Source organism: Macrobrachium nipponense, chromosome 21, assembly GCF_015104395.2.
Source record: "Macrobrachium nipponense isolate FS-2020 chromosome 21, ASM1510439v2, whole genome shotgun sequence".
Classification (NCBI taxonomy): Eukaryota; Metazoa; Arthropoda; class Malacostraca; order Decapoda; family Palaemonidae; genus Macrobrachium; species Macrobrachium nipponense.
Window position 1 is genome coordinate 4,282,391 of NC_087212.1, and position 15,738 is coordinate 4,298,128.

At 40.5% G+C, this 15,738-nt stretch overlaps 1 protein-coding gene across 1 annotated transcript in view; it reads left to right on the forward strand.

The window, feature by feature from the left end:
* Nucleotides 1–15,494, forward strand: part of LOC135197725 (U2 small nuclear ribonucleoprotein A'-like) — a 48,931-nt gene extending 33,437 nt beyond the window's left edge. The window contains exons 2-6 of the mRNA XM_064224771.1: nucleotides 6,104–6,251; nucleotides 7,600–7,792; nucleotides 10,362–10,521; nucleotides 12,377–12,511; nucleotides 15,050–15,494. Coding sequence (XP_064080841.1) covers nucleotides 6,104–6,251; nucleotides 7,600–7,792; nucleotides 10,362–10,521; nucleotides 12,377–12,511; nucleotides 15,050–15,072 — 659 coding nt within the window. The 3' untranslated portion in view covers nucleotides 15,073–15,494. The remainder of the gene's footprint in view (nucleotides 1–6,103; nucleotides 6,252–7,599; nucleotides 7,793–10,361; nucleotides 10,522–12,376; nucleotides 12,512–15,049) is intronic.
* The last annotated feature ends 244 nt before the right edge of the window (nucleotides 15,495–15,738 follow it).

The following is a 15,738-nucleotide window of genomic DNA, read 5'->3' on the forward strand; positions in this document are numbered from 1 at the left end:
CAGCTCAAGGGCGCTATAGAAAAAGCGTCCTTCGCGAGTGTTTCTCGTCCTCTCCCTCTCCCTCACCTAAACGAGGGTGGAAGGAGTCGAACTTATCGAGACCGCTTGAAGCGTCATATGAAGCAAGACATGATTCTAGCCCCAAGAGCGCTTCTCCGGATGACGCCCCGTTCGCTATTAGAAGGCGAAGGTGGTGTCAGCGTCACCTGACGCTTATGAGGAAGTACCCCATCATGCTTCTTCCCGAGTGATGACGAGAGGCGTCATGCACTAGACGTAGGAGAAGCGTCAAGAAAGAATAATTATGGCGGTTCAGGAACAACTGTCATCTCTTTGTGGGAGTTTTAGCGCCCCGTCGGAAGGACGTGACGCTTCCAATTAAGAAGTCTCGTCTCTTCGCACCCTGCTCGAAGAACGGGGGCTGACGAGAGTGTTGTAAGACAAGAGAATCGAAAGACGTCTTTTAGAAGTGAAGCGTCATTTCAAGCGGATCTTAGACGTGACGCTCCGTCCAAGATTGTGACGCCGAGTAGGAAGCCCTTAGAGAGCGAAGCGTCTTCCAGACGCGAAGCGTCATCAAGACGTCAACAAGAGACGTCAATATATGACGCTCGGAGAGCGGGAAGCGTCATACAAGACGTCTTCTAAAGCGCAACGAGAGCCGCAGGTTGTGACGCCTTCCAAGTCGTTCAAAACGGGAAAAAGGAAAGACTTTCATTCCCTTAGCCCCTCTCCGATCAGGAGTTTGTCTCCTCCAGAAGAGGAAAGTTCTGAGAGGAGAACGGAAACTCAGAATTATCACGAGTTGGAGCAAAACTCGGATGATGACGATCATGGAAGAGAGGGCTTGTCCAACTATAAGGTGTTGACTACCCTGCTTCTGGAGGAATACGGAGACGAGTTGACTCCGGCTGCTCCTCCTTCTCCGCGCTCGCTCTTTTCGAGTGCGAAGGCGAAGAAGCCTTCGTCTTTTCTGAAGATGAAGCCCACCATCTCGATGAAGCGGGCTTTACACTCCTTAGACTCCTGGATGAAGTCGAAGAAAGACTTAGTCAGGACAGTATTTTGCATGCCTCCAGCAAGGTTAGCTGGGAAAAGAGGCATATGGTACAAGACGGGGGAGGATATGGGTATCGCTCTCCCTTCTACAACGGAGGCAGACTTTTCGACGTTAGTTGACGCTTCAAGGCGTCCAAGTCTTAATTCTGCTCGTATTACATGGAGTATTTCAGAACTGGATCATCTCCTCAAGGGACTTTTCCATGTATTGGAAGTCTTCAACTTCTTAGATTGGTCCCTTGGGGTGATGTCCAAGAAAGCTCACGATTCACAGGGAATCGAACCTGAAGCCCTGTTATGCATTTTGTCTTGCATCGACAAAGCAGTACAGGATGGATCTTTGGAAGTCTCTTCATTATTTGGAGCAGGTCTTTTGAAGAAAAGGACGGTGTATGGCGCCTTCTTAACAAAGGCAGTTCTGCATGCTCAGAGGGCAGCTCTACTGTATGCACCTCTGTCTGACTATTGTTCCCCCTCAGTTAGTGAAGGACGTGGCTCACTCTTTAACTGAGAAGGCGACGCAGGATCTTCTGACGCAGTCAGCTAGGAAGAAGAAACCTGCTTTAGTTTCTGACAAGAAAGAACCTAGCATTTCTATGCAGCCCTTTCGAGGTGGTCCGATCTCCAGACCTCCCGCAAGAAGGAAGGCTCCAGAGAAGAGAGGGTAGGTCCGCCTTTCGTCCCTTTCTTTAAAAAGGGAAAATGAAACATTTCTCCTCCAAGCACCAGTAGGTGCCAGGCTCCTGGGATTCGTGGAGGCCTGGACACTGATAGACGCAGACGCGTCTTCACTGAATATCATAAGGAAGGGATATCGTATCCCTTTCCTGAATACTCCGCCCCTAACGTCAATACCAAGGGAACTATCAGCCAAGTACAAGGACCCTGTGCTGAGGGATACTCTTCGATCGATGGTGGAACAAATGTGGGACAAGAGTGCAATAGAACTAGTACTGGATCAAAACTCCCGGGGTTTTACAATCGCCTTTTTATAGTGGCGAAAGCCTCGGGAGGCTGGAGACCAGTACTAGACGTCAGCTCTCTGAACAAATTTGTTCAGAAGGAGAAGTTCTCCATGGAGACTTCTGCTTCAGTCCTAGCGTCATTACGACAAGGAGATTGGATGGTGTCTCTAGATCTCCAGGACGCCTACTTTCACGTCCCGATCCACCCTTCATCGAAGAAGTACCTCCGTTTCATGACGGGGGGAAGGATCTTTCAGTTCAGAGCCTTGTGTTTCGGCCTGTCCACAGCTCCTCAGGTCTTCACAAGCCTGATGAGGAATGTGGCGAGATTTCTTCATCTCAAAGGAGTGAATGTCTCTATGTACCTAGACGACTGGCTCATCAGGGCCAGATCGGAGAGACAGTGTTTGGAGGACCTAAAGTTAACTCTGGATTTGACCAAGGCGTTGGGATTGCTTGTGAACCTCGAGAAGTCTCAGGGACCCCCAGACAAGACCTAGTCTATCTGGGGATTCGGATGGATTCTCGGGGTTTTCTTTCGAGTTTTTGTTTTCCTTCGCAAGAGAGAACCGCAAAAGGTTGAGGATAATCTCTCTCTTCTTAGAGAAGCAACAAACGTCAGCGAGGGTAATGGTTGAGCCTTCTGGGGACGCTTTCCTCGCTGGAACAATTCTTCCCTCTCGGAAGACTTCATATCCGTCCACTTCAATTCTTCCTCAAGAAGTCTTGGAGCTGGAAAAACGGACAACTGTCGGACGTTTTTCCCATTCCAGTGGAGATAAAGGCACACCTACAGTGGTGGTTGCTACCTCTGGAAGAGAACAAAGGGATCTCTCTAAGAACACAGAACCCAGACCTAGTGTTGTTCTCCGACGCGTCGGAGACGGGTTGGGGAGCGACATTAGGCTCAGAGGAAGTGTCAGGCACCTGGGAACCAGCACAGGTGTCCTGGCACATAAACTGCAAAGAGCTCTTCGCCGTACACCTGGCCTTGAAGAGCCTAGAACCTCGGGTGAGAGACAAGGTAGTGCAAGTAAACGTGGACAACACCACCGCACTTGCCTACATTCGGAAACAGGGAGGGACACACTCCTCGTTCCTTTACGAACTCACGAGGGACCTATTACTTGGACGTCTCACAGGAACATCTCCCTGCTGACAAGGTTCGTACAGGGAGTAAGGAATGTGAGGGCGGACAGGCTCAGCAGGAGGAACCAGGTCCTTCATACAGAATGGACTCTGCACGAGGAAGTGTGTCTCGATCTCTGGTCTCTGTGGGGACTCCTCATGTGGAATCTCTTCGCAACATACATTTCAAAAAGGCTCCCAGTGTTTTGCTCGGTCGTGGAAGACCCAAGAGCAATTATGGTAGACGCCTTCCTGCTAAACTGGTCTCGAGTGGACGTTTACGCTTTTCCCCCATTCAAAATCCTGGGGTTAGTAATGAAAAAGTTTGTGGCGTCAAAAGAGACGAGGATGACTTTTAATAGCCCCCTTTTGGCCGGCCAGGAATGGTTCACGGAGGTGGTAGAGTGGATCGTAGACTTTCCAAGATCCCTACCAGAAAGGACGGATCTTCTCAAACAACCACACTTCAAGAGGTACCATCAAAACCTCCCCGCTCTCGCTCTGACTGCCTTTCGACTATCGAAAGACTTGTCAGAGCGAGAGGCTTTTCTCGCGAAGTGGCAAGCGCGATCGCGAGAGCTCGCAGAACCTCCACTACGAAAGTATACCAGTCGAATGTGGGAGGTCTTTAGAAGGTGGTGTAGAGCCAAGAAGTTGTCCTCCTCCTCTACCTATAGCGGAAATTGCTGATTTCTTGCTATTCCTGAGAGTAAAATCTCATCTAGCCGTATCCACAATAAAGGGATACAGAAGTATGCTCTCGGCTGTATTCAGGAACAGAGGTTTAGATCTGGCAAATAACAAAGATCTCCACGATCTCATAAGATCTTTTGAGACTTCAAAGTCTAAGGAACCAGTACCTCCGAACTGGAACTTGGACGTAGTCCTCAAATATCTGTCTTCGGATAGATTCGAGCCTCCGCATCTGGCATCATTTAGAGACATAACTAGAAAATGCCTATTTCTTTTATCGTTAGCGACGGCAAAAAGAATTAGTGAGTTACAAGCTCTGCAGGATAAAGTAGGATTCAAGGGAGACTCGGCTATTTGCTCGTTTAAGACCCTGTTTTTAGCGAAAAACGAGAATCCCACGAATCCCTGGCCTAGGTCATTCGAAGTCAAAGGAATGTCTAGTCTCGTAGGCAGAGAAGCAGAGAGGTCTCTATGCCCTGTTAGAGCTCTGAAGTTCTATCTTCAGAGGAAGCGTCAGTTGGGAGGCTCTAGACAAGGTCTTTGGTGCGCGGTAAAAGACCCCACCAAGACTGATGTCCAAGAATGCTCTAGCGTTCTTTGTAAGAAACGTCATTACGGACGCTCATAAGGTTCTGTCCTGACGAACAATTACAACTACTGAGGGTAAAAGCTCATGAAGTAAGAGCGGTTGCGACGTCTCTCTCGTTTTATAAGAATATGTCGCTTAAAAACATTATAGATACGACATATTGGAGATGCAACTCAGTATTTGCATCTCATTACTTGAAAGACGTGCGTGTGTGACGTATGAGAAGTGCTTTTCTCTAGGTCCTATCGTATCGGCAGATACGATTCTGGGTACGGGAGCCGACACCAATCCTTAAAATGTATATACTGTTCTTCTGTTTGGATATGGTCGGGAATCTCTTCGAACAATGGAGGATTCAGGCTCGCACGGGCGGCCGTCTATGTTGTTCATAAGAGAATTCTCGTCATATCCAATTAGTTGAGTATAATTTTTTTTTGAAAAATTATGTATGTGTGCGTAGTGGTTTTTGAGTTACGGTTGTTGTGACGAGTTCGGGGATAACTCGTAACAATCCTTAGTTCTAACACATGGTTAGGATCAGGTGGTCGGGATTGGTTGTGTGCTCCTTCATAAGGTGTATTGTCATATAAGTGGATCAGCACCCATTGACAAAGTCCTTTTAGGCTCTGCTGAGTAAGTGGGTAAGACCCCATCGGCAGACCCACAAGAACTCTTGGCCATAGATCACATATCTCGCTAAAGTTTCTTGAGGTGATGCAGACTACTGGGCAAACACCCACCAAGTCTCTACCACCTATCAGGTAGGAAACCAAGGTTTTATTTATACCTACAACATATGTTGTTTACCTGTCTATTCCATATAGTAGCGTCTCTTACCCTCCACCGAAGGGTGCCAATCAGCTATGTATATATCTGACAGGTAAGTTGATTGTATGAAAATGATATTATGTTACAATAAAGTTTCATACATACTTACCTGGCAGATATATACAATTAAAGGCCCACCCAGCCTCCCGCAGGAGACAGGTGGAAGAGAGAAAATATGATAGAAAACGGGGATGGTTCCTAGTCCTGCCACCCAGGGCAGGCCGGTAGATCACCTGACCTACCTGTAGCGAGTGGCGCGAAATTTGAATTTCTGTCGGGGACGACGGAGTCTTAGCTATGTATATATCTGCCAGGTAAGTATGTATGAAACTTTATTGTAACATAACAATATCATTTTGTTATATATCCTACAACATGTGTTGTTTCCCCTTTCTATGTACTTGAGTTGTCTCTTACCCTCCACCAATGGTGTCAATCAGCTAAGTATATATCTGACAGGAAAGTTCATGTACAAAAATGATATTGTTAGTATACAATAAAGTTTTGTACATACTTACCTGGCAGATATATACGATTGATGGCCCGCCCAGCCTCCCCTCAGGAGACAGGTGGAAGAGACAATCTGACTAGAAAGTGGGTTTGGTTCATACACCCGCCACCCAGTGGCGGGTAAGGTAGATCACCTGACCTACCTGTTGCATGTGCCGCGAGTTTTGAATTCTGTCGTGACATCAGAGACGTAAGCTAAGTATATATCTGCCAGGTAAGTATGTACAAAACTTTATTGTATACTAACAATATCATTTTGTTGAGCTTAGCCTTGTTAAATTACTTTTTGAGTCTATTGATTATATGCCATAATATTACTGCTTTTTTTCAGGATACAAGATTCCCGTTATTGAAAACTTGGGAGCCACACTTGACCAATTCGATTCTTTTGACCTAAGCGACAATGACATAAGAAAGCTTGATGGTTTCCCCCTTTTGAGGAGGCTTAAAACTTTACATCTCAACAACAACAGAATTGTGTGAGTATAATTTTGTGACAGCATCTACAGAATTCAAGTGGTTATTTCTTAATGATTATAAAACAAGCTGATTAATCCTCTTAACACACTTATCGATATGTATACCATTATTGAAGAAATGGACGTTTTGCTCAGTAATGTACGTAATCCTATTCAAAAAGAATGATAAACCGTCAGTCAAATCCCAAGTACTAAATGTGCAGTGATGGCTTAGGACTTTTTACTGGTTTTTATCTAAAACTTTGTTGAATGAACATTTCAGTAACAAAGAATACAAAGAGCCTCTCAGTTTGACGCAGGGATAGGTTCCAGATCCTACCACAAAAATACAAAATCTGCGGAAATGCAAAAATCGCCACTGCAAAAACTTATAATTGGCTTATAATGGCCAAATACCTGTACCCTTTAAACTGAAATGCTTATAGCTACCTATTTTAATGATTTACTGCTTAATTTCATGGTTAAAAAAAAAATTATACCTTAAATTCTCTTACTAAAACAATTTAATATTTCAAACAAAAATACAATCTAAACCATCATCCCAAAACACCCAAAGTGAAGTGCAAAAAATTAGGGTAGCACTGTATTATCAGCTAAGCTGCAACCTTTGTTGGACAAGCTACAAGTCCATGAATTCCCATAGTTAAAACAGCCCACTGCAGAAAATGAAATAAGAGTATACAAGAGAATTAAAGAAAAAGAATTAATTATCCAAGACTTAACAGAAAAAAATAAGAATGAACTATACAAGGAAAATAAAAATAAATGAAATCAGAGCAGTAAAACTGAATTGAATTGTAAAGATTGTCATACCTCTGTTATTGTGGATTCATTGAAATTATTACTGCTATGGGATGTTTGAATCAGGTGTTAGTAGTTGAGTTTTATGACAGTTTTACTATTGTACGAGATGCTTTACAAAATGTTTGGTAACATTTTACAGTTCATTGTAATTTCAGTTTGCACACACACACAGAGGAGAGCTCGCTCTCTCTTTAATGTGACATTTGATTTATTTTAGCACTAGGAAATAAGTTAATTGGAGAGCTCCATCCATATTTTGAATTTTCACTTGCTTCTATACTAAATTTGTTATGGATTCTAGATATTTTTTTAAACATCTGTTGCAAAATAAATCTTTGCCCGTATTTTTTCATAATCTGAATGTCATCAGGGGTTGTACTTTTTAAATGTAACTTTCTTCCGGCTAGTGATAATGTAACATTTGGACATATTGTTGTATTTCATCCTGTTAAAGCTTTACATATTTTGTTTTCTCTCTGTGTCGTAGTGTATGATATGTAACATTTTATTTCTGTAAACCTGAACATAGCTTTTTGCATTTCAGGCGTATCTCAGATACACTGGCGGAGTCAATTCCTAATTTGCAGTTTCTGTACCTTACAAATAATTTAATCCAAGAGTTGGCTGATTTGGATAACTTAGCATCTCTGAAAAAATTAGAGTATGTTTCGCTGTTGGGAAACCCTGTTACAACCAGGGATCATTATCGCTTGTATGTTATCAACAAGCTTCCTCAGGTAAGTATTGCTTAAAGAGTTTTGTGTGGTATGTTTTCAACCTAGTTTGTTCTTACAGGGATACAAACCTTTGTGCTCCAGTTTCTTACAGGGATACAAACCTTTATGCTCCAGTGCATCTTATGCTTGGCTGTTCCTGACTAAAAATCAAAAGCCTATTAGGTAGATTTGATTCCACTTTGTAATTTTCACCATGGTAGCACATAGTCATTGGATAAATTTGAGTTATTTTTTATTTTAATGATGAACTGATACAGTATATGAAATTTGGATAAATGAATAAAATATAAAAACTTTGAGAGATGTTAACTTTTTTAGATTCTGGTATCAGTTGGTGTTGACAAATTGCTAGCCTTTCAGTTTCTGGCGGTGTCACTGGTAAAAAATTGTTTTTGTAACGTAGCTTTTATGAAGAATCATTTGTATGACATCTGAAGGATGTTTGGGATGGCTCAGTTTCTTCAAAGTAGGCAGAACTAGATACCAGAGAGTGCAGCCTATATTTGTGCTTTCTCCTCCAGTGGTCACTTTAACTCTTGGACAGGTTATTCTGACCACACCTGCCTTGTTTCCAGTCAGCTTCTTTGTACCTCCAGTATTGTTACCTCGACTTTTGCCAACCTCCAGCCCCCAGTATCGCCAACAAAAATAATTCTAAGGCTTATACTTTTCTGTCTTGCTTGTAGCATAAGGTGTATTCTGCTTAATATAGAATGCACCTTCATGCTAGAATGTTATTGGCTCGTTGCTGAAGAAGTTATACCCTTTCAAGAATTCTTTCCCTCTCCTGTGGATTTTCATAGTAATAAACCTTCGGCTGAAGCCAACACTGTTGAAACATTACCACCACCTTCACCCATGGCCTCCTGCATTACTCTATCAGCCCCAGAATCTGTTGCCATGCCATAGCTTGAGACATTCCTATCCCTGTTCTTCCAGCTCCTACAATGGTGGTTACTGTTGCTGAGGTTCTTGCCCATCTGAATCATGAGATTTTAAAATTGTCATGCAGGACACACTTCTTTCTCTTCAAAGACTAATAGTAATTGTGAAAGGCATGACACCATTATTTTCATTGTATAGTAGGGATCAAATTTTTTCTTAGATTCATGGCTATTACAAAGACCTGTCCACAAAAGATTGCATTGGATTTTGTGAATTGCTTTATCCTAGTTTCCTTTGTGACAAATGAAGGGGAATGATTCAAAATACCATTGAGTTGACATCATAGGGATTCTTCTCAGTTCAGTGCCTTGTTTGGACCTGCATGGCTGTCCCCAATCTGCTAAATCTAAGACCAGATCTCTCCTTGTAGATCAAGCAGGTGAACTGTCACAAAAGCCTGTACTCGTGTCCTTTACATCATCTTTGAATGACTACATCTGCTTTGAAAAAAAATGTTCTGTGCCTGTCATCTGTTCAACCCCACCTACCTTGGATCACTTTTTGGTAGCGGAACAATGATCCCCTCTGGGATTTTACCACCCACTCCTATCTGTTACTCAAGACCATCAAGCACTATTGGTAATCTTTTGCATGGCTTGTAATTGAAATGGAACAGTTGACACACCATTTTGGGTGTGGTATTTGCAACTTTTAATGCTCTTGTCAGACTCATAAAGAAATTTCAGTAGCAGAATTGTATCAGGATGATGAGTCAGTGACTTGTGGATTTGATCTCCTAAAGAGTTAATCTCAATCATTCACTCACTCTGGGTAGAAATCTAAGAATGAATAGGGCTTATGATTGTCCCAGGTGGAGGACCTCATGTTCTTGCCAGAAGAATGCCTGCTCCAGTGATTATCCCTTCCCATGAACAAGCATCCAGAGGTCTGCAGAGACAACTGTATTCATCTCTTTTTCAACCAGTTCCCTTACTGATGACTATTCTTATTGCAGTGATCATATATGCCCCAGAGACGTTTAATGTTACGGAACATGCACTCACAGTTAGTCATTGAGCCACTAAAGTAGTATATAAGCTGTGATTGATCTTGATGATTGCATTCTCCAGTAACCTCCGGTGCACCAGTGACCAAGCTGATCATTTTTCAAGGTTATGGTTTTTAATACTCCTCTGGAAGGCAGTCACTGGCAATTGTGGGCATGCCCTTAGTCTTCATCAGTAGTGGCATCATATTTTCACGTTTGGTTAGAGCCCAGCTGTAATTACAGTAATTTTGTTTTGAAGTGGTGTAATCTGTAATTTTTTATTTTTTTATTTGTTATTTATGTATTATGCCATGTTTCATGATAAAGACTTTGATTCCATGGTCATACTTCACTTTCCTTCCTCCCTTTGATTTTCCTACCAAATATAAACTCCCCCAACCTCTTTTAACGCTTGCCCAAAAAACATTTCTAGCTGTCCTGTAGTTATTTAAAGTCTCCTGTTTAGTAGCCCCTTTTTTAAGGTCTCACATTTATTCTGCTGTTTGTCCATGGTGCAGTTGAATCTCTTACAATCCTCTATTGCCTCCTTAGACAAAATTTTAGTGTTTTAATACATGAACGAATATTTTCCTTGATGACATTGAGGCTGCACCACTAAACGATTGTATTTTTCAGGTCAGAGTTCTTGACTTCCGGAGAGTAAGAGAGCGAGAGAGGGAGATGGCAAAGAAATTGTTTAAGAGCAAACTTGGAAAAGAAATACAGAAAGAAGCCAAAAAGGCCAGAACTTTTGTTCCTGGTGCTGGAGGCATGATGGATACTCGACCTGCTTTGGGTATGATGAATTTAACTTGTTTAAGTCTGTCTTTGTGAACATTTTAATGATTTTTTTTTCATGTTCATATAATTTACAATTAATCTTTGTTAGGTGGTTCCACGTATGTAGAACTGCCTGGGCATGGCATACTGAGCAAGTAGTTTGAAATATTTTACATTATGAGAAGGGCTTGAATTGTCCCAATTTGTGCTGTGTAAGGTACATTGAGAAATTATTTCCTTCAGAAAATTGACCTTCATTAGGTGAGGTAAACCTGTAGTAGATTAAAGCATTATAGTATGGCTTATTATCCCTTTCGTGTCCTGTACTTTACCAACAACTTGATGCTCAGTGTTTTTTTAGCCCCCCAGTTGTTGACTTTTTATGGTGAAAATTATGACTTGTGTTGCCATATAGTACACTAGTCAAGAGGCTTTCAAGTTTAGTAAGAGGATACCCTGCAGAATAGTTTTAAGGTTTCATCAATTTGTTCATCTTTTACATGCAGTGCCTTTATCCCACACCTCCAGTTGGTACACAAGGGCAGATTGCAGTGTCTTCCTGCTGTTATTTATTTTTCAAAACAGTTTGGTACAGTACTATTATTTTTCAAATCAGTATGGTACAGTACTATTATATCATTACCAAGCTTTATGTTGTACATGTCCAAACCTTCGCAGTCCTTACTCCAGTGCATAGAGATACACCAGGCTTCCATTTCCTCATTCATAATGCAGTCTTCCCACCATACTCAGGCCATGCATCCTAACATTCTGTGGTCACACATTTTCCTTGTCAGTACATACTCGTGTTTCTTCCGCATTGAGTAGTGAAGGCCTTATGTACCATTCTTCAAATTTGCTCTCTACTAATGGGAATTTTTATTTACCAGTGGTCCAGCTATTCTCCATTTCTTTCATGTTACAGCTACTCTTTTCCTTACTGCACTCACGACTTCTCTTTCAGAGTCCAGTGTGCCCCCAATGTAGCAGAAATTCCCTACTTTTAAGAGTTGTTTATCTATCAGAGCAAGGATCTCGTTATGCCTCTTCCCCATTTGTTCGTATACAATTCAGGCATTGAAAATCTCCCTAACTTCATGTATACTTTGTAATCCTTGTCACTCTTTTACTTCACATATATTTTGTAATCCTGAGCACCTCCTGTAATATCATCATATACCTTGTTTACATGGCCACATTTTGTATTGTACTTTTTCTTTGCTTCAATTCCAGTCACCATAAGCTTTGTTTTGCTGATGATTTCCTCATCTCTTCATTCCACTCATACACCTTTTAAACATTGCCAACTCCTCTTCCTCTGCTTCTACCACGAACAAGTCCTCTAAGTATAGTAGTTACCGAGGTCCTTTTTTCTGCTGGACTTCTTTACAATTTCATTCATTACACTGATAATATAAATGAACAGGAAGGGGCTTGGCGCTGATTATTGATGGAATCATTGTCGATTTCAGATTTGTCTGATGTACCTTTTTAAACACTTTTGGCCTTAGTTATTTACCAAGTTACATCTCTGGTCATATCTCTTGCTCTTCATGAATTTTGCCTTTTCCTCATTAAACAAATTAACTATATTTACCTTTCACCTCCGGTAAGTAATTTATCTCATACCTTTCCTCTTTGTACATGAATATGATTTCTAAATGATGACTTGTAATGCATAAGGGAACAATATGTCAAGAGACTTTTAGGGAAAAAGTTAATAGTGCATGTTTTAAGAGAACAAAATTTTTTTTTTCCTAAAGATATCTGATCGTTATTACTTGTGTTTCAAGTTATGATTAAATATTGATTTAGACTGGAAAGTGACAAAGTGTACTTATTTGGTATACTAATATATTTTCATTCTCCAGCTCAAATGAGTGCCGAAGATCAAGCAGCCATTCGACAGGCAATCTCTAATGCAAGGTCAATGGAAGAAGTGGAAAGGTTACAGCACATGCTCCGTACAGGCAATATTCCTGGTCGAACACAGGCAGTAAAGCATAGTAAGTGACAGATTTCTGTTTTTAAGTATTTTGGTGTGTTGGGGTCAGGATTATTTTCATGAAACTAGCTGAAGATAGCAAGTCTTTGTCTCATTGTAGATTGAACCAAGGGAGTTATCTGAAAATTTGTTAGAATTGCTGCTTATAGATTACCCATATATTGCGAGCGCCTCAGTGACATGATCGGTATGGTACTAGCCTGCCATCTTGGTGGCCACAAGTTTGATTCTCGGGCATTCCATTGAGGAGTTGGAGATGTGTATTTCTGGTGATAGAAGCTTACTCTCGATGTGATTCGGAAGTCACGTAAAGCCATTGGTCCCATTGCTGAATAACCACTGGTTCCATGCAATGTAAAAACACCATACAAACATAATATATTACCTCTTGAAGAATTATAGTAAACTTACTATATTTGTAACCCTTGGTATTCCTTTCACATTGTGAAGAGTGATGAAACTCTTGAAATTGATTATTTACATAATTCTCTCACCTGAATTCCTCTTAGTATGCATTTGATTTATATTAACTTAGTTTTTTTTTTTTTTAGGCAACAATAGATTTACTTCTGTTGACCCTGAACATGCAGTTTCCACCAAAGTATATGTCTTTTGATTTACTGTAAAACAACAGTTCACAAAAACTGACATAGAATTAAATGTGTTACATTCGAGTTTGTACAACAATTACACTGGCTGTTACACAAGTAGATGTGAATCTTTGACAGAATGCTAAGCAGACGTGTTTCAGCTACTTTAGTTTGGCAACTACTTGGTAACTTGTATATTGTAACTACTGTTTCTCTGTTCCCAATCGAACATTCTATTTCTGCTGATGTCTCAGCACATTATGGAACTGTGGATCTGACTTGAGTTTGGGGTTTGTGTCCAAGCTGTGGTCTTGGCACGTTATAGTACAACCTAAATGTCTGTGTTGGTAACTGACACTGGACAACCATGCTGTGAACTTACACTTCTGAGTATGTGTCACAGTGAAATATATCTAGCGCTTGGCATTCCTGCTGTATTAGTCCTGGGAACTTGTGTCAAGGGCTTATCAACATCTTTTGAAAGTTTTATCACTTCTTTCTTAGTCTCAGAATCACTCATTTGCAAGCACCCATTAGTTTGTCTCTGGTCTACGAACAAAAGGAGGGTGGAGAAACAGTTTATCATGTTTGGTTCTTAGCACTATGAACTGAAAAATATCTCTTATGATTTCCAAGGAAATTGATGTGCTAAGGACTTCGTCAAGTTTTTAAGTCTATATTTTCAGAACTGGAAGAGTCAAAGCTACTTGATTACATTTGGATTATGAGAAAGTAAAATACACAATTATTGTCATTGATGTATAATATTTATTGGTAAAAAGCTAATGCACTATAGGTAAAGCTAGTTTCCATGACTAGAGAATTAAGTTATAATTCAAGGCACATGATATATTATCAAGATGCATAGGCAATGCATTGCAAAATGCTACATATAATGTCTTTGCACAGAAATGGTGGAGAAGTTAAAAAAGATACTAAATGTAGAAACAATTGTTAATATACACATATAGATTATTATTAATATATTCACCAGACTGTTCTTTGTGCAATGCTCCCTGTAGAGTTATCACTTAAGTGTGCTGTGTTTGGCACACATTAGATGGCACAATAGGGTTTATGCAGTGTCCCCGTTAGCTCCAACTGTTTCTCTTTTTCTTTTTTTTAACTGCCTCTTTGTTCTAATATGTGATTTAGAAGCATCTAAGCGAGGAGAAGAAAACCCTTCGCTAGAAGGAAGAGTTGAAACTCTGTGATGCTCCTTCTTACTATAAAATAGCTTCCACTGCGATCTAGCCCACGTACGACATTCCGGGTAGGGAATCGTCACAGTACAGAAATTAGAACGACACCTACTGCAAGTCGAGTGGGAGTCTGTAGCAGATGAAGCCAGGAAAAGAGAACACGGGAAACCTTGAACACCCGGGCGCATACGCTGATGAGGCCGTGAAGACGCAGAGGAAGCCATACTGACACACACACGCAGCAGACAACAAATAAGAGCGAAACACGGGCAAAACAACCAGCTTGGACGGAGAGTAAGCATCTGTATCTCTCCCCAAGGCAGTTAAGAAAAAGACTTAACGTTGCGCGGTCTTTGAACAGCTTTCACCCAATATGAGCACACGTTGCCAGATTTCACAGATTCCTTGCTTTACAATCTCTGATTGTTTAACCGGTTCCAGCTAGGCACTTGAAAATTATCCTATTGTTAAGACCGAAGGTTTGTTTCACGTATGAACATATGTGATTTAAGGACATTATTTCAGGTGAGCTGCAAGTCTAGAAATACTATCTAGTGGTTTTGTAAAACATTAATACCAACATTGTATAAACACCAAGATCATTGTATGAACACCTATGAATTGTCTTTTTTTTTAAATTCTGTTCTGTAATAACAGTTATACTTTGTCCCAATGCTTATACTAAGCCCTACACTTTTGTACTTGAGTGAACACTAATCATACTTATGCCCATTCTTTTCATTTCAGAATTGGATGAGGAAGAAAGATAACCCACTTGTTTGAGAATCAAATCTTTCAGTTGCTTTCTTTGATGAACATGTGGTAAGTCTAAAGTTTTTGTAATGAAAATAAATGAGGTACTGCAATATGGGTACAGCCTTGATAACCTTACCTTTTGGTAAGAACAGATACTATTACACAATTCTCTCCAGATGTTCACCTCTAAATGTTGTGAGGATGACATTTTGTATTATTCTGTTTATGGAATAAGAAACATACATTTAATGCCAATTATATCTTGAGCTACAAAAGAAAATTTTGGAAATAAATTTATTCTAAAACAGCCATTGGGTCGAGAAGTAATGTAATCTAATTTCACAATTATTTTATGAATTATATAAAAAAGCAAAGTAAAAGTTTCTTGTAATTATTTTTGGTTTGAATGCCCCAATCAATTAAACCAAAGCAGTCACCTGGATTTGATTTCACACCATGAAGGACAATGTATTGAACTATGAAAACTAATAGGACAGAAAGCCAAAATGAAAAGCATAAACCACACTGAATAATCATCTCTGAAATACACACAGTTTAAGCAATTCCCAGAAATATTAATACTACATAATTAAAGGTTGGTCATTGACTCAGTCTCATCTTAAGTTAACCTGCAGGGTGCAAGGAAGAATTTGGCTAGGGTTTTTAGGTAATTTTCTAAT